Source organism: Dermacentor silvarum, chromosome 3 (assembly GCF_013339745.2).
Source record: "Dermacentor silvarum isolate Dsil-2018 chromosome 3, BIME_Dsil_1.4, whole genome shotgun sequence".
NCBI lineage: Eukaryota > Metazoa > Arthropoda > Arachnida > Ixodida > Ixodidae > Dermacentor > Dermacentor silvarum.
In genome coordinates, this window is record NC_051156.1 from 182,631,518 (window position 1) to 182,653,820 (window position 22,303).

At 50.2% G+C, this 22,303-nt stretch overlaps 1 protein-coding gene across 1 annotated transcript in view; it reads right to left on the minus strand.

Annotated features, from left to right (window-relative positions):
* The window catches only part of LOC119446217 (transducin beta-like protein 2), a 353,551-nt gene that overhangs the window by 117,474 nt on the left and 213,774 nt on the right, over positions 1-22,303 (minus strand). Inside the window, exon 4 of the mRNA XM_037710581.2 lies at positions 3,919-4,193. Within this exon, the coding sequence (XP_037566509.1) occupies positions 3,919-4,193 (275 nt within the window). The remainder of the gene's footprint in view (positions 1-3,918; positions 4,194-22,303) is intronic.

A 22,303-nucleotide genomic window follows, 5' to 3' on the forward strand; every position in this document is an offset into this window, starting at 1 on the left:
GAGAAATAGTAAGCAAAGCTAGATTGGCACGTTGAACAGTTCGTGAATCGCAACGACACCAGCCTTCGGCGTGAAAGGAATTATTTCCAAGCCAGAAAAAGACACAAATATACCAAAGGCAAGAGCATGGCGACGCCTCCTAGAAATCTTCTCAATCAACTCCGCTTCACGTCACAGACATTTACAGCGTCTACTAGGGGCCCTCGTTAAGCGTTAATGAACGGATGATGACCTGCGTGCCGTTCGACACCATGTAAATAATGAATCTCGACACTTTTGAAAAAATTTCCCGCACGAGAACGGTTGCGATACGCGAAAATACAATGTATAATCCTTGATGTCGCACTGGCGCGCGGCAAGCATCGTTGTTGAGGCAAGAAAATCGAAACGGGAATGCGGCGCCGATTTCTTCAGGTACAACAACAACGACGAAGTCACCTAATAAACGCAATCAACATTTTGAGAGTGTTTCTTAATAGTTCGAACTAATTTAGTGTTCATATTTAGCATCCCTCGTACAAATTGCTATGCGCCACACAGCTGTCCCGGACGTTTCACGACTGGCGTCCCTTCCTTATCCGGCAAAAGTACCTGTGCAGGAATCTACGTATACATACATAGTAAACTCCCTTCTTACCCTTGCATACAGTGCAGGGTAGCAAACCAGATATTCTCATCTGGTGTTTAACCTCCCTGGCTCTCTTTTTATTCCTCTCTCAGCCTTGTCTTCGGCCGTTGGACAAGGAGGTCGTCACATAGGCCGTATAGATGGTCACGCGAACCAGCTTCTGACGCAAACAATGTGAATTAGCGCTGAGAATACAGTTTTCGTCGCGGCGCAGAGTCACGTGATAGTTGTGGCCCAATACCCGTGCTTTTCGTATTATCAGCTGTTTCTCGCTTTCCGAGTCTCAGACTCACGGCGATCGAGACAAATATACTCGTAAACGCGGAAGCGATTCTCAATCTAGGTTGATTTAATCTATTTCATGTTATGGTGGTGACTTATATACAACGTACGCGTCGGGCCATGACGGCGGCGAAGCTCGCATGCATCTAATGGCGAGCCCCGGACGCCGCGCCGTGCGCGAGTCTCTGCGAACGTTTCCGTAGAACCAGCCCGCGATGCGACGCGAGAACCGGAAAAACGCGAGAAGCGGGAAGCGCCAGATCGCTGCAGAGTTTACGGGTCGTCGGGGCTCGGAACGCAGAATTTGTCTTCGCACGAGAAAGAAACGTGCACGGCCTTAATTGTACGAGGCTTTGCTTCGTGCGAGCGACCGCGTTGCGGACGTTTCGGCGGAATCCGCCGAAGACCATCAACGCGAAAACAGGGAAGGAGCGAGAGACGGGTTCAGCAGCAACCTGCTGCAGCTCGATGGTTACATCCTCCCCCACACCCTTGCGGTTATGGACTGCGCCTCAATGCAAGCCTCCGTAAGGGTTAACCATACCTCGAGTGGGTGCGCGCGCTTTGAGAATGGTAGTGAACTCCCATGTGATACCTCAGGATTTCCATAATAGAAGGCGACCTTTCCGCATCGTCATCACACCGACTTCTTTGTCACACCTCCTGGCTACGCAATTAGACTCAACGCACATATTGGACACTGGAGCAGCTGTATATATATATATATATATATATATATATATATATATATATATATATATTCGTCCTAATTAACTTCTTAATTATTTACTGTACGACACACAATGCAATTTACGAATTCTCGGTGATGAGCCTGCAAGGCGTATCGACTTGGAATGAGTTTCCACAATGACACCAGTTTGGAGATGTGCGCCGTCAAACTCGCCGTAAAAATGCGCTGCTGTTCCACTTACGTTTTAACAAAACGCTCTTTTAAGCCTTGAAGCACGAAAGAAACTGGAACGCCCATGTACTTCGTCCCACACATTGGGAAATAATATCTCGAAACTGGTGCCATCCTGGAGATTCATTTGAAGTAGATACATGCTTGCAAGCTCGCCGGCTACAGTTCGTAAATGGCAATATGTGCCATAAAATAATTAATTAAGAAGTTAATTAGTGATTTTTTTCTAATTAGACGAATATGTGTTTCGATTTCTCTCGCTAGTAATGCCCGCCTCTTCGAATAACCCATCTCACGGACAAAAATCACGTTATCTTCCACAGGCGATCTAAAAAAAAAAAGAAAATCCCGAACACTTAAAAACGGTCACTACGTATAGCACGTGTCTTTCTGCATCCGCAGCACGAACTACAAGGGGCTATGCAGAGAAATATCCGGCTATACGCACGCAATGCCGAAGCCAGCAGCTTTCCCTGCGAAACAAAAATAAAATTGACAGCCACTTAAGTATCCTTCCGTGATTTGAATGCAAAAGCATTATGATTTCTCTAATAAATGACTTCTCTCGAAAGCATTATGACTTCTCTAACGTCATACATAACTCTAGCTCAATCCACTTTGCTATAATTTGTACCAACCTAATCCACCTTAATCCCCTTTAATCCACCTTGCTCGAACATGTACCAACCTTAATCTACCTTAAACCACTCTAATTCACCTTACCCACGCTGCTGTAAATTGTACCAACCTTAATCCATCTTAATATACTTTAATTCATCTACACTCACTTTACTCCACCTTAAGTCACGTTACACTAACTTGATCTAATTTTAATTCTGTATTACTACTGACGTCATACAAGACGCTGATGACGTCACTGATGACGATCTCTGGTACCACTCGTTGCCTACAACGCCGGCTTTTCTGCCTCATGGGACATCTAATGCTTTAGCATTAAAAGCCAAGCCGTACCAAACCACACTTGTATAGTGCAAGCTCCAACGGGGAAAGAAAACATGCGTAGAAAGCGCGCGTGGCATATAGTATACACCCTTTTCATGTTTACAAACAGAGTTCCCAGAATACCTCCGGTTAAGACCTCTGGAACAACACAAGTTACAATAGCCCATATACTTAAAGAACTCTCCAGCTGGCATCAGCTCCGCAGTAGACTTGGAGTGTACTACAAGTGATTTTTTACAGCGAAGCTGTTATAGGCTAGGTTCCAGGAGGTCGGGTCCGGCAACGGAAGTGGATAGATAGGCCGTAAGTAGATCAACAACTTTCGGATCCATGTGCGTGGTGGTTTGGCTTCATGTACGTGGCGGTTTCCCGCCAGTTGTACCTTAGAACAGGTGTCAAAACAGATGAGGGATGGCCCATTGTTATACCCCTCGCCATCGCCGATGCCTCTTTCACAAGTGTCGCGATATTCGGCGGCGGCACGTCCCACCAATCGTTGTGCCCCTTTGTCTCGTGACGTAGAGATCGCACTAGCGCTGTTATCAGCTGTTGCCCTTTGGACTCACTATGGGACGGACGCTCGTTTAACCACGTCTTCCAGGATCCAGACTATGTCGTGCAGTGTGCCGCAGCTATGAACGCTGTGGCTCATATACGCTAGTCTATGACGATGGGGCGGACTTAGCACAGCAAACGCACTACTTGGCCATCGCGCTGGGCAAAAACAAGACGCCGGTGTCCTTTCTCTTTGACGAACATGCCGAAGACGCTCAATATAGTCAATAATGATAATATATAAATTGACTATAGCAATATTCCCTATAACAGAGACACCATAGTCACAGCTTAGCTGGCTTCCATCTCCACAGTAGTGGAAGGGCTTTGAATTTTTATGCTTAAGTACAAAAAAAAAAAAAAGCCCATACATGAGCTCCACCCATGGCGCACGTTCTTTATATCTGAAAACACCAAGAATATGTGGCTACAGTATACTATGCGACAAAATACTACTTCTTGTTTTCTTGGCTAACTTGACCGTCAGAAATGCAGGACAGGAAGTTTTCTAGGGTCCTGAACACACTGCTGTGTGCCACAGAGCGGAGAAAAAAGGTCTACTGTATACCTTTGAGGCTCCAGACGCAGAGCGTGGTGTCCATGGAGATGCTCATGATGAAGTTCCCGTTGCAGGCGATGCCCACGTTGATCAGCTCGGAGGAGCGGTGCGCGTCGCGGAACTGCAGCAGCGGCTCGGCGCTGCCCGGCGATCCGTCCTCGCGTCGCTTGACCCGGTAGACGTGCACGCGGTTGGCCAGGGCGGTGCACAGCACCAGCGCCCGGTTGTCGGGGCTCCACTTGGCCCGCTTGGCGTGGTCCAGCTCCACGTTCAGGCGCACCGACCTGCGCGCAAGCAGCAAAATAAAAAGAAAGAAAGGAATTGGTTACCGGCGGCGTCCACAGTTTCGACGAACTCCATTATTCGAGCGAGAGAGAGAGATAAGAAAAGGGGGAAAGGCAGGGAAGTTAACCAGATGAGAAGATCCGGTTTGCTACCCTACGCATGGGGAGAGAGGGGAGGGGGAGGTAAAGTGACAGGGAAGTAGCGAAGAGAGAGAGAGAAGAAAGAAAGGGAGCTCTGTCCCCGCCCAGCACTGTAGCACTTGGAGCACTACAAACGTCAGTTCAGGCTACAGCCGCTTGTCCAAATCTGTTGGCCTTAAATGAAACTGCAACAGTGGCCTCGTCGCCCGCCATTAATTCGAGACAACAACTACAGTAAGGGGCTTTAAACGACTGCATAGAGTGGCTGATCGATAGATGGTTTTATTTGTTAACGCAGTTCCAACATCAAGGAAAAGTATAACAACTTGTTCGCCTTTATTTCTGACTACGGAGAGTACATTACAAGAAACACTGAAATGCTATTTAGTACAGTAAAACCTAATTAGTACAGTAAACAATCGATTAGTACTTGGTTCGCTCAACTGTCTACAACTGGAAGAGTTTCTCGATCCAGCGTATGGCAACTGCTACCTACATGCTGTGCGTTACGTTTCCGCGATTAAATCAGAATTTCGAGGTATCAAACTCGGACGCAGCAATAAAACAATACGTCGGGCATCACAGGGTTACACGACTGACCCGCCGCGGTTGCTGTGGCGTTCGGCTGCAGAGCACGAGGTGACGGGTTCGACTCCCACATTCCGATGGGGGCCGAATGCAGGAACGCTTGTGTATACCGTCACTCATTGCGAGTAATATGCTTCGGGGAAGTTAAACCTCATAATTCATTTTCACTTGTGATGTTGATTGAACAATTATAGGTGACAAATTGGTTAATAGCTGAGCGAATGACCGATCAATTGACTCACTATTTGACTGATTCATCAACCACAAGACAGCCAATTTACTTGATTAATGTCTGATTGCTTCTTGCAGGCGGTTTCAAACCAACTCGCCTCGACGCTCGACCAGCTCGACCTTCTAATGAACTCGACGACTGGTTTTCGGCCCTTCAAGACCATTCTTCCCGACTTTGTAGAGTTCATGTGAACGTACGATTACGGACAAAGATCAATAGTGACGCATTTTCAAAGCAGATGATCGAAGGAGTCGAGTGGAGTTCGTTGTTTGAGTGCTTGTTTGATAGTTCGCGCTGTTCACGACACGGCGTTATGCGGAAACCACTTATGAAAAGCAGACAGCAAGACACAGGATACGCGAGTCAACGCTTTCTTCCTTCAAGATTCAGAATTCAAGCGTATTTTGGAGCACTTCCTTTATAGATGTGCGACGAAACTGCATGCGATAAGAAGCCGGCAGTGCGCGTTTTCACCCAAGCAGAGAAATGTTGACGCCCTGCTACTCTGCAGATAGCCAAGATATTCCGGGTGCATTCAGCAAGCGCAACTATGAGCTGCTACGCACGTATAATCTGTGTCTCACATACTACGTCTCACATACTGTGTCTCATGTACTGTGTCTCACGTACTGTGTCTTACATAAAACAAGCGATGATGCACGAGTTGGTAGAAAAAAAAAAAAAAAAATGTGCTGGTACTGTTTACCAGTCGTCACAGGCTGGTGGAGAGAACCTGCCTCCCACACCATTACCTGCTGTCTCAGGCAAAAGCAATCTGTCACACTCGACGCCCAAAACACGAAGGTCGATGTTTGCCGCAAGAAAAATTAAGTTTAGACAAAACGCGAGCGAACCGGTGTATCGAATCCAGGACGTGTCCTTATAGTGAAAGCTGTGCTTTATGTTCTGTCTCTGTTTTTTTAAAGCTTTTTTTTTTCAGTGGACTCGTCAGTCGCGTTGGCGCGCTCATGGCCTCGCATAAATGCAGGTGTCACTGAAAAAAAAAAAGAATTTAAAAGAAAAGCTGAAATTTTGGGTGCACACGTCATGGAACCGCTGCCGTGAGGTCCCCTGCAGTTGCACCGTGACGGCGGCGTACAAAGCACGAATGATCAGTACACAACCGTCATTCACCTTCATCTAAAAGAAAGAAACAAAGAAAGAAGTCACACAACCCATTATGCGGGCCCACGGCCGGCATGCATCCATGCAAATCGTCACGCACGCAGATGCAACCGACTCTCGCGGCCGAAGGCGACGGCACGCCGCTTCCTTTCCCGTTTATTTTCTCTCACGCGCTATATTTATGCCCGTTTCGAGGTTTCGGGTGGCACGAACGCCTAGCAAATGACGACAAAAAAAAAAAGAAAAAAAGAGTGGAAGAGAGAGAGAGTGAGAGTGAATCGGCAGATCAGCTCGCCCAGAGTCCTTCTCGCGACGAGGACACCGACGAACGGCGGCGCGCGAGCGAATGAATTTCCTACGCGTGCTCGCTTCCCTGAGCACAAGCCATGCGTTGCGGAAGCAGCATGCATGCAGACGTGCACGCGTCCTTCGCGCCGGGGGCCACAAGAGGGGCCACAACCCTCAGCCTGTCATAACCCGAACTAACGCAACCTCTTTCCCTCAATCGTCTTTTAGCGTGTATGCGCGCCTATAGGCCTCTGTATACAGTTGCCCCAGACAGCGTGAGCCCGTTACAGGCGAGAAATCTGCTCTCGGCACGCGTTATAACCGCCGACCACTTCTTTTCAACCTGTATACAAAATTGCAAGATCGTGATCGTCGAAGGAGGGCCACTTGCGAACCGTGGGTGTTATTCTGGAGCGCGACCTCATGACGGTTCGGAAAGCGAACCTTTCGCTTGTCCTCGGCGTGGTCGGCCAGAATGGCGCTTCCGTCATCAAAAGCGCGCGATTCTGGCCAATCACGCGAGGGAAAGCACTTTCCCAACCATTAGAACATCACGTTCCTGGACACTGAAATTCCGCCACATTGTCAAATTCGGCCATGTTGGTCTTTCCAGTCAATCGGCGAGGCTGTATATAGCAGCCCTGCGAGCCAAACAGAGCTGACGAGATGGTGTATATTTGACAATATGTTGCAAGCTGACAAGTGTGCACCCCCAATAGCACTCACAATCACTTTGGAATTTCTAACTCTGCGCATGCGCGAGAACCTGCGCACTTTCCTCGTACCACTTTCAAACAGAATAGCACATGTCAACCACGGTGGCAGGCAAAGCGATGCGACGGTAGATAATGCCTACAATATACAGGGTGTTTCATTCTAGCTGCACCAAATGCTTAAAAATTGCCTGTGGCAGATAGCACAATCATAATCCTTGATCTAAACTACTCGATGAGGCGGCCATTACTTCAACAAGAAATCAAAACGCCTAATTCGAATAATTAACATACGCTAATTAACCTCCCAAATAATCATTTTACGGCACATCTTTCAATCTAACGAATTATAGCCGCTGAGTTCACAAGGCGTATCCACTTGGAACGAATTCTCAGGACTGAACCAGCTTCGAGGTATTAATTAATTCAAAGTGTCCGACGAAATGCATGGGCGTAGTGGGGGCCGAAATTTGATCTCGCGATTCGGGCATAGCAGCTCAACGCCATAGCCACTATATCCCATGCACCAAGGCGGGTCAGGACATGCATAGAAGCCGTGCGGATTCCGTCAACAACAGCGCGTTGCAAGCGGAATCCCACATATAGAGCGTGTGTCGCATCTTGCTTCGACGTGACGCTTCCGTGGGAGCGCGTATTCGGACCACCAAGGCAGAGTAGGTCGGACTAAAGTACGCCAACACCTCTCGCGCAACGGGCGCGAACCCACGGGCGGCGGTTGTCTACATCCCGAGCGGCCGAGACCCTGTTTAAAGCCTCGAGGTCATGATACCGCACAACAAATGACTACGACTCTAGCAAACTCGGCACACCAGAGTCTTCGGTGTTGCTTGCATCACGACCGTAGGAAACGGGTATCTGCATCGCGCCAGAACTGTATAGGAACATACTTTCGTCAGGGACAGCCGTGTACGACCGAAATATACGCAAGACCCCGTGCGAGGACGGTTTTTAAGCAAACCTAGCTTACGGCAGCACTGCAAACAGCTTTACACCATTAAGGGTCCTTAAAGGTGCAAATCGGTCTGTAACTCATTCCCTTACACATATAAAACGTACAAGTGTGCGACCTATAGACAGAAAACACCCTTCAGGGTGTAAATCGGTTTACTGTGAAGGGCCCGGGAGGGCGAACTTCGAAAGCGTCGAGTGCTCATGTGGTGGTGGTAGATCGAGAGAGAATAAACTTTACTGCAAGAACGTGGAGACCGTATAAAACGTCTTCATTCAAAAGTGGCCTCGGTTTATTCTATCAGCTCCATCACCTATACAAAACATAGAATCCAGGCCTGACTCTGACGTAGCTATAGAGCGGAGGGAGTTATGGACAGGCCGCCCACAATAATTCAGCTGCATCTATCCATAAAGTCTACGCGTCTTCAGAAGTCTGTATATAGAACCGGGTATTATGACGGTGATGATGCTGATAATAATAATGACGACGACGACAGGGCGCATTCACGCAGCGGCCTCGCTCGCGCAGAAGGTGGATCGCGCCAATCTTAGCGCCAAATAACGTTCACGCTAGGAAAGCCCACGCGGCTCGCGTGCAGAAGACGACGACGACGACGACGACGACGAAGCTTTCTAGTTTCTCACTATAACACCTAGAGGGTAAACTGGCGCCACCTTCTATGCGAGTTTCTTAAAGGGCGCCGTGCCCTCATGGGAATGACGGGATATGTGTCTGCGAGGCTTGTGTTGGCTGGTGCTGAACGAGGCTTCGTCTAAAACGTGGATATGGCTAGACAAATAATGCATTCTTAAAGTAAAATCTACATAAAAGGCTTTCATCCACTCATATTACATCTCTCATAAAGTTTCCTCACCTACAATGCCGAATCAAGCGAAGAAAAGCAAGAACAGACGACAAGTTGTCCCAAAGCGAGCGATAATATTGTCGTCGGCCCTCCAACTTTAGCGGCCAGCTTATACTTTTTACGCTTCATATAATTGTGCATCCAATAGTAAGTCCTGAAAACTAAACAAAACATGTTTTTGTGTAATAATAAAGCTAAAGCAGTTTTTTATGTGATGTTTTAGCAGGAAATGAATCTTTGACAGACGGAATGGTGCTAGCCAGGCGTGTCTTTAAGGCGTTCTGGCTCTCTAAGAACGATGCCAATCCGAAGTCCCAATATACCGGCATTCCCATGGATACCACAGCGTAGCAGCGCCAGTTTTCCCTCTAGGTAATATAGTTAGAAACTGTATGCGCTGGACGGCCCACTCCTGGTCCTCGGGTGCCTCACTGAGCCATCTCCTATACCACATAGAATCCAGCCCTGACTATATGATGTAGGAGCGGAGCGAGTTATGGTCAGGGAAGCCCCCAGGAATTCAGCTGCATCTATCCACACAGTCTACGCGTCTTCAGCAGTCTGTATATAGCACCGTGAATAATTATGATTATGATGATGACGACGACGATAGGGCGCATTCACGCCGCGGCCTCGCTCGCGCAGCAAGTGGGTAGCGCCAAATAACGCTCACGCAATGAAAGCCCATGCGGCTCGCGTGCAGAAGACGACGGCGACGACGACGAAGCACACGCATTGCGCGTGCTTTTCTGCTCGAGACGGGGCTTTGGAACGCCAGAGAAAGGCGGTCACACTCTCGGACGCGCTCGTCTCCTGCCTTTCTTGCCGGACCTCTTCGGTTCCCTGCCAAACACTGGGACTGCTCGCTGCGACGCGGTCGAGGTCATCCCGCTCAAGAGTGGCTCCGAGGCATCTTCCCTGATAAGCGGACGAGGAGGGCGCCTGTTCATCGCCCAAGCAATTGGCGAGCGCCGCGACGTCTCCCGTCTGCGGCGAGAAGGCCCTGCAGACGAACTCGAGACACGGCGGAACAAAAACTGAAGCCAGGCAAGAGCCGCATGACGATGAAACAGCCCAACAATGCTGGCGGCGGCGACGACGCCGATCCTGGGCCGAGGGCCCTCGCTGCTAGGCGGACGCGAGCGACGCTGCCAAAGGACGCTGAGGAAGAGCCCAGTACGAGGCCGGCGACACCGGCCTTGCGTTCGCAAAAGGCGCAGACCACCAGATCGGCGTTCGCAAAAGGCGGAGACCAGATCGGCAGAGTCCCGCCGCCAGAAATCGACATGGGCGCTCCTCTGACGATGAACCAGGCATCCAGAGCGCTAAAGAAACGACGTAAGGGGTCCTATCCCACAAGTGCGACTGAAGCGACCGTAGCTGGCACGACCACCGCCACGACGACTGCGAGCCGTCGCCATCACTCGGCCATCAGCGAAAGTGGCGGCACGAGGAGCTGCGGAAGATTTCGGCACTTGTCCTCCAGCAGCCACGACGCTGAGAAGTGTAAACCGGCGAGCTTGCAAACGAAGACGGACACCAGCTCTTCTTCAAGCTCGACCGTAGCCGGCACGACCACCGCTGCGACGACTACGCGGCGTCGCCCTAGCTGGAGGAACCACTCGGCCGAGGCCAGCAGTGGCGGTGCGAGAAGCCGTGGAAGATCTCGGCATTCGTCCACCAGCAGCCGCGACGGCCGCAAGTGCTAGACGACGGCCCGGGGTGCTGCAGCAGCTCCAAGCGCTACAGCGTATCGGCCTTGAGCAACGGCGCGAGGGAGCGCCGAAGTACCTGCAGCAGCCACGGGGGCGAGCGCTACGTCGCCGACAGCTGACGCGGCGAACGTGGCGGGGATATCAGGGGCTGCTACAGCGCCTGTGTGGCGTCCATCAACGCTATCGGCTTTTACGTTCTCAGCAGAGAGAACGTCCCTTGACTGACGATCTTCTTAGTATTATTTCGATATTAAAGTATGTTTGATCTGTATTGCCGCGTATCTTGTATTTATTTGCAGGACAAGCGAATACGCAGGTCAGGAAGAATTCGTAGCGAATTGACACGAATTCACGCTGCCTGCTCCGCCGAGGAGCATGCAGCGTTTGAGCAACGGGGTCGCGAACTCGCTCGAGAAAGGGCTCGTCGTCGACGTGCCCATTCTAGCTTGAGGGCTTCCGAAGCTCAGGCCACACGTCAGCGAAGAGCAGCGGACCCCAAGTTGCGGGATCGCAATGTTGAGCCCAAACGTCAGCGAAAAGCCGCCGACTCTGAGTTTAGGGCAAACGAAGCGGAACGCCTGCGACAGCGTCGTCTTGCCCTCCAGGAACCCCACAACGGTAGTGCACGCCTCGGCAACGCTAGCGCCAACATCACCGGTGCGACGGCCAGATTTCAACGCGAGTTTCTCAACCGGAACTTCATAGCCAGCTGCAGTGCGTGTGACCGGTTATGGTTCGAGCACAACATGGTACTCGTCAGTGCAATTATTTCGGAGTAACACACAAGAAACACACGACAAGCTTCGTTTACCCTTGCACCCTTGAGGGTCCTTAAGGGTGCAAATAGGTCTATAACTAATTATGGATGTAAGGGTGTGATTTATAGACAAAGTATCCTTAATCGTGCAAATCGATTTACTGTGAAGGGCCCGGTAGGGTGAATTTCAAACGCGTCGAATGCTCATGTGGTGGTGGTATAAACGTTAAAAATTCAAGTGGATTTTGTCTTCTTCAGCTCTTTGATGTAGGAGCGGAGAGAGTTATGGTCAGGGCCGCCCACAGTAATTCAGCTGCATCTATCCATACAGTCTACGTGAATTATGATGATGATTATTATTATGACGACGGCGATAGGGCGCATTCACGCCGCAGCCTCGCTCACGCAGCAAGTGGATAGCGCCAAATAACGCTCACGCTAGAAAAGCGCGGCTCGCGTGCAAAAAAAAGAGTACGACGACGAAGCACACGCATTGCGCGTGCAAGCAAGCAAGCGCGTGCTTTCCTGCTCGAGACAGGGCTTTGGAACGCCAGAGAAAGGCGGTCACACTCTCGGACGCACTCGTCTCCTGTCATTCCTGCTGAACCTTTTCGGTTCCCTGCCAAACACTGGGACAGCTCGCTGCGACGCGGTCGAGGCCATCCCGTTCAAGTGTGGCTCAGAGGCATCTTCCCTGACAAGTGGACGAGAACGGTGCCTGTTCATCGCCCAAACAATTGGTGAGCGCCGCGACGTCTCCCGGCTGGGGCGAGAAGGCCCTGCAGACGAACTCGAGACATGGTGGAACAAGAACTGAAGTCAGGCAAGAGCGGAATGACGATGAAACAGCCCAACAATGCTGGCGGTGGCGAAGATGCCGATCCTGGGCCGAGGGCAGTCGCTGCTAGGCGGACGCGAGCGACGCTGCCAAAGGACGCTGAGGAAGAGAGGAAGCCCAGTACGAGGCCGGCGACACTGACGGTGCGTTCGCTAAAGGCGGAGACCAGATCGGCAAGTGGAGTCTCGCCGCCAGAAATCTTCATGGACGCTCCTCTGACGAAGGCATCCAAAGCGCTAAAGAAACGACGTAAGGGGTCCTATCCCACAAGGGCGACTGGAGCGACCCTAGCTGGCACGACCATCGCCACGACGACTGCGAGCCGCTGCCATCACTTGGCAATCAGCGAAAATGGCACCGCGAGGAGCCGCGGAAGATCTCGGCACTCGTCCTCCAGCTGCAGCCACGACGCTGAGAAGTGTAAACTATCGAGCTTGCAAACAAAGACGGACACCAGCTCTTCTTCAAGCGCGACCGTAGCCGGCACGACCACCGCCGCGACGACTACGCGGCGTTGCCCAAGCTGGAGGAACCACTCGGCCGAGGCAAGCAGTGGCGGTGCGAGATGCCGTGGAAGATCTCGGCATTCGTCCACCAGCAGCCGCGACGGTCGCAATTGCTAGAGGACGGCCCGCGGTTCTGCAGCGGCTCCAAGCCGTGCAGCGGATCGGCCTTGAGCCACGGCTCGAGGGAACGCCGAAGCAACTGCAGCAGCCAGGGGGGCGAGCACTACGTCGCCGAGCGTTGACGCGGCGAACGTGGCGGGGATGACAGGGGCTGTTGCAGCGCCTGTGTGCCGTGCATCAACGCTATCGGCTGAACGTTCTCGGCCGAGAGTCACCCCCTGTATTGTCGATCTTCTTATTATTTATTTCGGTATTAAAATATGTTTGATTGGCCGCGCAGCTATCATTTATTTGCAGACAAGCGAATCCGCAGTTCTGTAAGGATTCGCTATAACGAATTCACACTATAGGTAGCAAATTATGGATAGATTATATATTCCAAGAGGTGCTACACCTGCGAGTCAGTTTCTAGACTATTAGCTATTCGCCCTGTGCCAGATCGAAGCTGTTTGTGACGCGAAATGCGGCGAAGAAAGTTCATTCCCAATGCCAATGAGAATTCATTAAGATAACTATTGTATAAAAAAATTCTGGGAGATAATTTGATAAATGCTGTTATCTTCACCCATAGTCGGACACATGCAGGCCCTGAGGAAAGGTACAGACACATGATGCTCAGCAGTTGCATAGTAAAGGCAGCAGAGGCAAAACTGCTACCACATTGGCACACAGCCTCTTCGAACGTTAATCGGGCTTCGAATCATAGAAAAAGGAAAGATACTGTCTACTTAATATCATTGCGGAAATAAACAAAACAGGAGAGGCCGTGCCGTCGCGTTTTTGAAGCCGGAAGTGCAGCCTTGCTAGTGTGCCATCTCCCTTCGCGCCTCCAATCAGGGGTTATGCAGCTCGCCGGAGCAGATGGGCGCGAACTTTGAACTTGCATTGTTACGAGCCGCCGAAAGTGTGTGCTGCCGATGCGCGTCAAAACAAAGCCTACGAAACTTCTGTAGCAGTTTTAGCGAAGCAGACGCACTCCTGTGTTTTTCCGTGGCACGTTGAAGAAGACGACGAAGACCCGCGCCGCGATTGCTCGAGTGCATCTGTTGCTGGCTGACACTCGCACTCACATACCCAAAACACAACTTTCAAGCTTACACACCACACTCCGAAGTCAGCTTTTCCTCGCGAACAATAGGTGCCGCGAGAAAGACACCGGCGGTAAAATCTGATCTCACTTTTCAGAGACCGAGATCAGCAGCGAAAGCTTCAGGAGCGCGGTTGCTATCGCAACGTTGACACTTGGAGTACCCGTCCCAGTGCTCCTTTGCGAAAAACAGCACGTGACTTCCGCCACACTTTCTCCAATACGTCCGTGCTGGCCGGGGCCTCTACTGGGTTTCCTTCCTCCCCCCATGATTTAATACGCACCAGTCTTCGCAAAGTCTTGATACCGCGCAATATGAAGAGAGCTCCTACGGGGGGCGCTAGCACTTTGCTAAGAAAATGGGTTGACCTGAGGTGTGCCGTATAATTTCCGAAACTCCACTGGGGAAGGGGCAATAACAATTTGGGGATGTTCGATTTCCACAAAGAAGCATGTTTAAAGACACACTGAAGGGAAACATTCAAGCTAAAGTGATAGATTAGTGTTCGAGAACGTCTAAGGCGTCAACATTATCCCGAACATAGCTTTAGTAATCGAGAAATTGAGGTAAATGCATGACACGATTGGAGACTCCCCAGGGACATTCAAGTACTAACCCTATGACGAACGCACTCCTCATCATAATCCTGCCACAAGTATTCAACCCTCGTTAAGAAAAAAAAAAGACCACCAGCCCTTTCCCGTCAAGAAAATGGGGGTAAGCGAAGCTTGTCGTGTGTGTATCTGACGTTCCTCGTGCGAGGACGGTTTTCAAGCGAAGCTTGTACTGCCTCACAAGTGTCGGCGGCGGTGGTGGTATCACGCTAAAAATTCGGAGCCCTTCCCCTGTCGAGTCAGCGGATTCGCTGACGTTTCGCCTGGGCTTCGGATGCCCTCACGCTAGAATCCGCACGTCAACTGACGAGCGGATTCTAGCTTGAGGGCTTCCGAAGACCAGGCTATACGTCAGCGAAGATCCGCGGACCCCGAGTTGCGGGATCGCGATTTGAGCCCAAACGTCAGAGAAAAACCACCGACTCTGAGCTTAGGCCAAACGAAGCGGAATGCCTACGACAGCGTCGTCTTGCCCTCCAGGAACCCGACAACCGTAGTGCACGCCTCGGCAACGCTAGCGCCAACTTCACCGGTGCGACGGCCAGGTTTCAACGAGAGTTTCTCAACCGGAACTTCGGAGCCAGCAGCAGAGCGTGTGACCGGCTATGGTTCGAGCACAACGTGGTACTCGTCAGTGCAATTCGTTCGGAGGAACACCGAAGAAACACACGACAAGCTTGGCTTATAACCCCCTTTTCTCGACAGGCGAAGCGCTTGCGATTTTTAAGCAAACATTAGGGAGCACTGCAAACCGCTTTACTTGCACCCTTAAGGGTCCTCAAGGGTACATATCGGTCTATAACTAATTTCCTTACACCCATAAGGAGTGTAAGGTTGTGGCTTATAGACAAAAGGTACCCTTAATGGTGCAAATCGATTTACTGTGAAGGGCCCGGTAGGGTGAACTTCGAAAGCGTCGAATGCTCATGTGGTGGTGGTATATAAACGTTCAAAATTCAAGTCTATTATTTGTCCAACGGTCATGGCTGTTGGTGCCCGGGGCTAGGCTGCCAGGGGTCCATCGCCGAAGAAAAATCTTCCGAGATCCTCGGCAATGGCCCTGGCTCACTGGACCATATAGTTTCTCACTATAACACCTAGAGGGTAAACTGGCGCCACCGTCTATGCGAGTTTCTTAAAGGGCGCCGTGCCCTCATGGGAATGACGGGATATGTGTCTGCGAGGCTTGTGTTGGCTGGTGTTGAACGAGGCTTCGTCTAAAACGTGGATATGGCTAGACAAATAATGCATTCTTAAAGTAAAATCTACATAAAAGGCTTTCATCCACTCATATTACATCTCTCATAAAGTTTACTCACCTACAATGCCGAATCAAGCGAAGAAAAGCAAGAACAGACAACAAGTTGTGCCAAAGCGAGCGAGAATATTGTCGTCGGCCCTCCAACTTTAGCGGCCAGCTTATACTTTTTACGTTTCATATAATTGTGCATCCAATAGTAAGTCCTGAAAATTAAACAAAACCTGTTTTTGTGTAATAATAAAGCTAAAGCAGTTTTTTATGTGCTGTTTTAGCAGGAAATGGATCTTTGACAGACGGAACGGTGCTAGCCAGGCGTGTCTTCAAGGCGTTCTGGCTCTCTAAGAACGATGCCAATCCGAAGTCCCAATATACCGGCATTCCCATGGATACCACAGCGTAGCAGCGCCAGTTTTCCCTCTAGGTAATATAGTTAGAAACTGTATGCGCTGGACGGCCCACTCCTGGTCCTCGGGTGCCTCACTGAGCCATCTCCTATACCACATAGAATCCATACCTGACTATTTGATGTAGGAGCGGTGCGAGTTATGGTCAGGGCAGCCCCCAGTAATTCAGGTGCATCTATTCACACAGTCTACACGTCATCAGCAGTCTGTATATAGAACCGTGAATAATGATGATATGATGATGACGACGACGATAGGGCGCATTCACGCCGCGGCCTCGCTCGCGCAGCAAGTGGATCGCTCCAAATAACGCTCACGCAATGAAAGCCCATGCGGCTCGCGTGCAGAAGACGACGACGACGACGAAGAAGCACACGCATTGCGCGTGCTTTCCTGCTCGAGACGGGCCTTTGGAACGCCAGAGAAAGGCGGTCACACTCTCGGACTTACGCTCGTCTCCTGCCATTCTTGGCGGATCTCTTCGGTTCCCTGCCAAACACTGGGACAGCTCGCTGCGACGCGGTCCGAGGTCGTCCCGCTCAAGAGTGGCTCCGAGGCATCTTCCCTGATAAGCGGACGAGGAGGGCGCCTGTTCATCTCCCAAGCAATTGGCGAGCGCCGCGACGTCGCCCGGCTGCGGCGAGAAGGTCTACACGAACTCGAGACACGGCGGAACAAGAACTGAAGCCAGGCAAGAGCGGCATGACGATGAAACAGCCCAACAATGCTGGCGGCGGCGACGACGCCGATCCTAGGCCGAGGGCATTCGCTGCTAGGCGGACGCGAGCGACGCTGCCAAAGGACGCAGAGGAAGAGAGGGAGCCCAGTACGAGGCCGGCGACACCGGCCTGGCGTTCGCAAAAGGCGGAGACTAGATCGGCAGTTGGAGTCCCGCCGCCAGAAATCGACATGGGCGCTCCTCTGACGATGAACCAGGCATTCAGAGCGCTCAAAAAACGACGCAAGGGGTCCTATCCCGCAAGTGCGACTGGAGCGGCCGTAGCTGGCACGACCATCGCCACGACGACTGCGAGCCGTCGCCATCACTCGGCCATCAGCGAAAATCGCGGCGCGAGGAGCCGCGGAAGATCTCGGCACTCGTCCGTCCAGCTGCAGCCGCGAAGCTCAGAAGTGTAAACCATCGAGCCTGCGAACGAAGACGGACACTAGCTCTTCTTCAAGCGCGACCGTAGCCGGCACGACCACCGCACGTGGCGTTGCCCTAGCTGGAGGAACCACTCGGCCGAGGCAAGCAGTGGCGGTGCGAGAAGCCGTGGAAGATCTCGGCATTCGTCCTCCAGCAGCCGCGACGGCCGCACATGCTACACGACGGCCCGGGGTGCTGCAGCAGCTCCGAGCGCCGCAGCGTATCGGCCTTGAGCCACGGCGCGAGGGCAGCGCCGAAGCACCTGCAGCAGCCAGGGGGGCGAGCACTGCGTCGCCGAAAGCTGACGCAACGAACGTGACGGTGATGTCAGGGACTGCTACAGCGCCTGTGTGGCGCTGATCAAAGCTATCGGCTGGACGTTCTCGGCCGAGAGTCGCCCCCTGTATTGGCGATCTCATTTTTATTTATTTCGATATTAAAATATGTTTGATTGGCCACGCATCTCGTATTTATTCGCAGACGAGCGAATCCGCAAGTCTGGAAGGATTCGCTATAACGAATTCACACTATGAGTAGCAAGCTATGGATAGATTATATATTCCGAGAAGAGGAACTATTACTTGTGAGTCAGTTTCTAGACTATTTGCCCTATGCCGGATCGAAGCTGTTTGTGACTCAAAATGCGGCTTTCCCAGTGCCAACGAAAATTCATTAGGATAACTATTGTAGGTGGCGAAAATAAATTCGGGCAGAGAATTTGATAAACGCTGTTGTCTTCGTCCATTGCTGCAGAAGATAGCGCCAACCTTTCCCTTCATAAAGAACCACTTCTCTCTCTTCGCCCATAGCCTGTCACGTGCAGGTCTTAAGGAAATATGGAGAGGTTTAATGCTCAGCAGTTGCATAGTAAAGACAGCACAGGCAAAACTGTTATAGAATAAGGAAAGATAGCGTATACTTAATATGCGCCACATGCCACACCGCAATGCTTGCTTGCTAACTTGCTACACAGCGCTAGGGAAGGGGCGACAGCGATTTAGGGATGTTCTAGGTCAACACAGAAGCACTTTAAAAAGCCGGTATAGTTCACTTTTCTTGTATGGGATAAATTGCAGTGTGTGCCGCATACTGATAATGCAGCAAACCTGGGGTGCGAACAACGATCCTCTAGGACGACGCGAAGTCATAGAAGAGTATGAGGTAGTTTGGAGCGTTGTGAAAGATTAGAAGTGTTGCGTTAATTGCGATTCGATGTACTATCAAGTATATATCAGTGGATCATTTTAGAACTATCCGGCGCATGATATGTAACTTGGATAAAAGTAAAATGCTTCCCATAAGGAACATGGTGGAAACGATTGGAATGCTCTATGTGAGTTGCGTCAGACCGTATAGCACGCCAAATAAAGCGAATTACGCCCGATCTTTTTCTTCATATAGACTAGCGGGGAAGCAAGAATATCTGGAACATGAACCCGACAGAGGCGCGTCGAGAAGGCTTGTCGAGCTGAAATCCCCGTTGTCGAGATCATGTGAAGTTGTAAACGCTATAGCAGGTGGGAGAGAGCGAGCGTCGATGAGAGTTGGGTAAACTCAACTGCGAGGAGTAGTGCATGGGTCGACTATAAGCCCAACCCGCTGGGCAAGATGCATGTGAACGCCGTCGGACATGGCTGGGTCAGCTCGACTTCCGAGTCGACCCACTCGGGCCGAGCATGTAAACGAAGCTATACTACACGCTGTACTTTGAGATTATGGGCGCGTGAAACCGTCAAATGGTGCGGCCGAAGAATAACTAAGGAAATCTGTAGACGCGCATGGGTACCAAACGTTCTAGTAACGTTGTTGGGTACACGGTGCGCAGTCATGCGCACGCACGCGCCAACAGCAAGTAATCACAGAGAATAATGCTAGAGCGATAAAAATAACGCCATCGCATTTTGTTCCCTGAATTTTTACTTACACAGATTTAGTAGTCTGGCGCGCTTTCCCTTATGCATCTTCTGTATGAAAACTAAACAATAGATTCCTCGCTTTTGACATGCCATGCAGCGCTTTACTATTTCTAGAAAAATGATTTCATTTAGAGCTTCGACTCCTGCATGAATAAAGTGCTATATGAATGTTTGCGCCGCCGTCCACAGAATTCATAATTGATTCTATAGGCTCTGTTAAGTTTGCTTGTCTTAATACTTGTTTATTTTCTTTTTTCTATTTTTTTACTTTCTTTTGTGCATCTTAACATTAGATTTTTAAATATTTGTCTGACGAATTTCAAAGTGAAATGTTAGTTTAAATCGTTATTAGCTTGATCCACCTCATTCTCGGCCAATTCCACATATTGAGTGTGAGCCTCGAGTAACAAAAAACAAAAAAAAGTTGTCGCAGTTTCACCTGAAAGGCGAAGCATAAATTGCGATAGCAAATAGTAGAGCTATACGGAGTAATGATAGTAGCTTCATCAGCTGTATAAACTTGGACATGCAGCGGCACCGGCAACACGCAGAACTGTTGTCGACGCCGTCGGCGTTTTGCCCGCGTTCGCACAAAATGCGCGCGGCGTTGGTGACTGTTGCCGGAGCCTCTGATATAAATAGGCACTTGGTGCCGCAGCTAAACGTCGCCTCCCTTCCCTCCCCCCCCCCCTCCCACGGCCTTTCGCGCGTCGGAAGAAGGCGCGTTTGCTCTCCATATATGGTGAGTGTAAAGGAGGAAAGAGACGCCTACTTCTGCAGCCCTTAATGGCCTGTACACGCTCAAGCCGCTCATCGCCGCAAGCCGCACCGCATGCTGGCGGTTTAGTGGCTGCGGACGGTTGAAGCAACCGGGCACAAAATTCGATTCACGCTGGGACCGGCGCGAGCGGTGCCGTACGCATGCGCCCTCTGGCTGGCAAAACAGATAACCAGCGACTGGCAACATGCAACAGCGCGGTCGCAGCGTTTGTGTGCTGGCGACCAGCAAAATTTTGGCCCGAGCCAGGATTTTGCTATTACGTTTGTTTTCTTATTTTTCTGATTAATGAGCTCGAGCGGTTCGCATGTGCCGGCATCCGCACTCCGATTTGGGGACGCGACGTATGTTAAGAGCCGGCAACCGAGAGGCGGGGCAAAGATGTTCTAAGTCGGCAACTATCGTCAACAGCAGACGACACTGGCATATTTTTGTCGGCGTGAGTTCAAGCTTCCGCGTCACGGCGAAAACGCAAAACTCTTGCACTGTCATACTCTGTTGACTGCATGTGTTGCTGCGTTGGCGCGCTGAGCCACCTCTCGAACACTATGCAGTGATCTTACCTGCGCCTTTTTTTTTTTTTTTCGTTTTCCTTTCTTTCTTTTTTTTTTTAAATCATTGCTACCGCATACTGTTGTAACAACATACATCGCTATGTACTCGGTTGTGTGCGGCGTGACGGCGCATTTTTTGTAGATGTGCTAGCGAAAGCTTGCAAGATCGCGCGTGCGTTTTTAAGCCAATGAACAAGGGATTTGTCGCAGCAACAGCGTAGCACGCTGAAGCGCCGCAGCGTTATACAGGGTGTTCATTTATAAGTTTAAAATTTTTTTAGAAATCCTCTGTGGCAGGTAGCATAATTCTTATCGTTGAGCTGGGTTATTCGATGAGGCGGACATTAGTAACACGAGAAATCCCATATTGAACTAATTAAAAAAATGACTAATCAACTTCTTAGTTAATTATTGTACAGCACATATTGTGATTTACGAATTGGAGCCGGTGAGCTTGGCAGGCGTATCCACTTGGGATGAATTTCCAGAATGACGCCAGTTTGGAGATATGTGCCATCAAACTCGCCCTAAAAATGCACTGTTGTTCCACTTACTTTTTTACCAAAATGCTGTTTTATACATTGAAGCACTAAAGTAACTGGAACGCCCACGTATTTCGTCCCACACTTTGGAAAATAATATCTCAAAGCTGGCGTCATCCTGGAAATTCATTTCAAGTGGATGCGTCTTGCAAGCTCACCGGCTATAATTCGGAAATTGCAATATGTGTCGTAAAGTAATTAACTAAGAAGTTCATTAGTCAATTTTTGTTACTTGAATATGTGTTTCGATTTTTTGTGCTACTAATGTCCACCTCATCGAATAACCCCAGCTCAACGATAAGAATTATGCTACCTGCCACAGGCGATTTTTAAAAATTCCGTAACACTTTAAAATGAACGCCCTGTATATTAACATACTCTTATACAGATGGTTCTATTATCGCGGAATACAGCTGTGTAGATCGACAAGTCACTTCTCTTCATCACCGAGCACACGAGTGAATATTCAACTACGGCTTGTTGATTTACTTACGGTGTTTTTTAGTAGCTGCCAAGTTAAAAGTGAGCGTACAATTGATTACATGATGGAATATGACCGTGTCACACAGCACTCGTGTTTGTTCATTCTGTGTTATGTCGTTGTTCCATTGATGAAAAAAGCCGGCGAAGCAGTGCCCCCGGGCCTGACCAGAATCTTCGAGGCTAACCTCGAAGATCAGGCCCTAGAGACGCTTCTAGACCCCTTCAATGACTTTTGGACATCACGCAAGCTATCACAAGAATGAAAAACAGCTAAGTACGCTTTATCCCCAAACCGGGCAAGTCCCCGCACATTGACAACCTGTGGCTGATATCCCTCACATCATGCATAAGCATTATCATGAAAAGGATAGTACTCAAATGCCTCCAACAATACCTGGACGAAACCCAGCAAATGCCAGACCCCATGTTTGGCTTTATACGACATCTTGAGACCCAGGACGT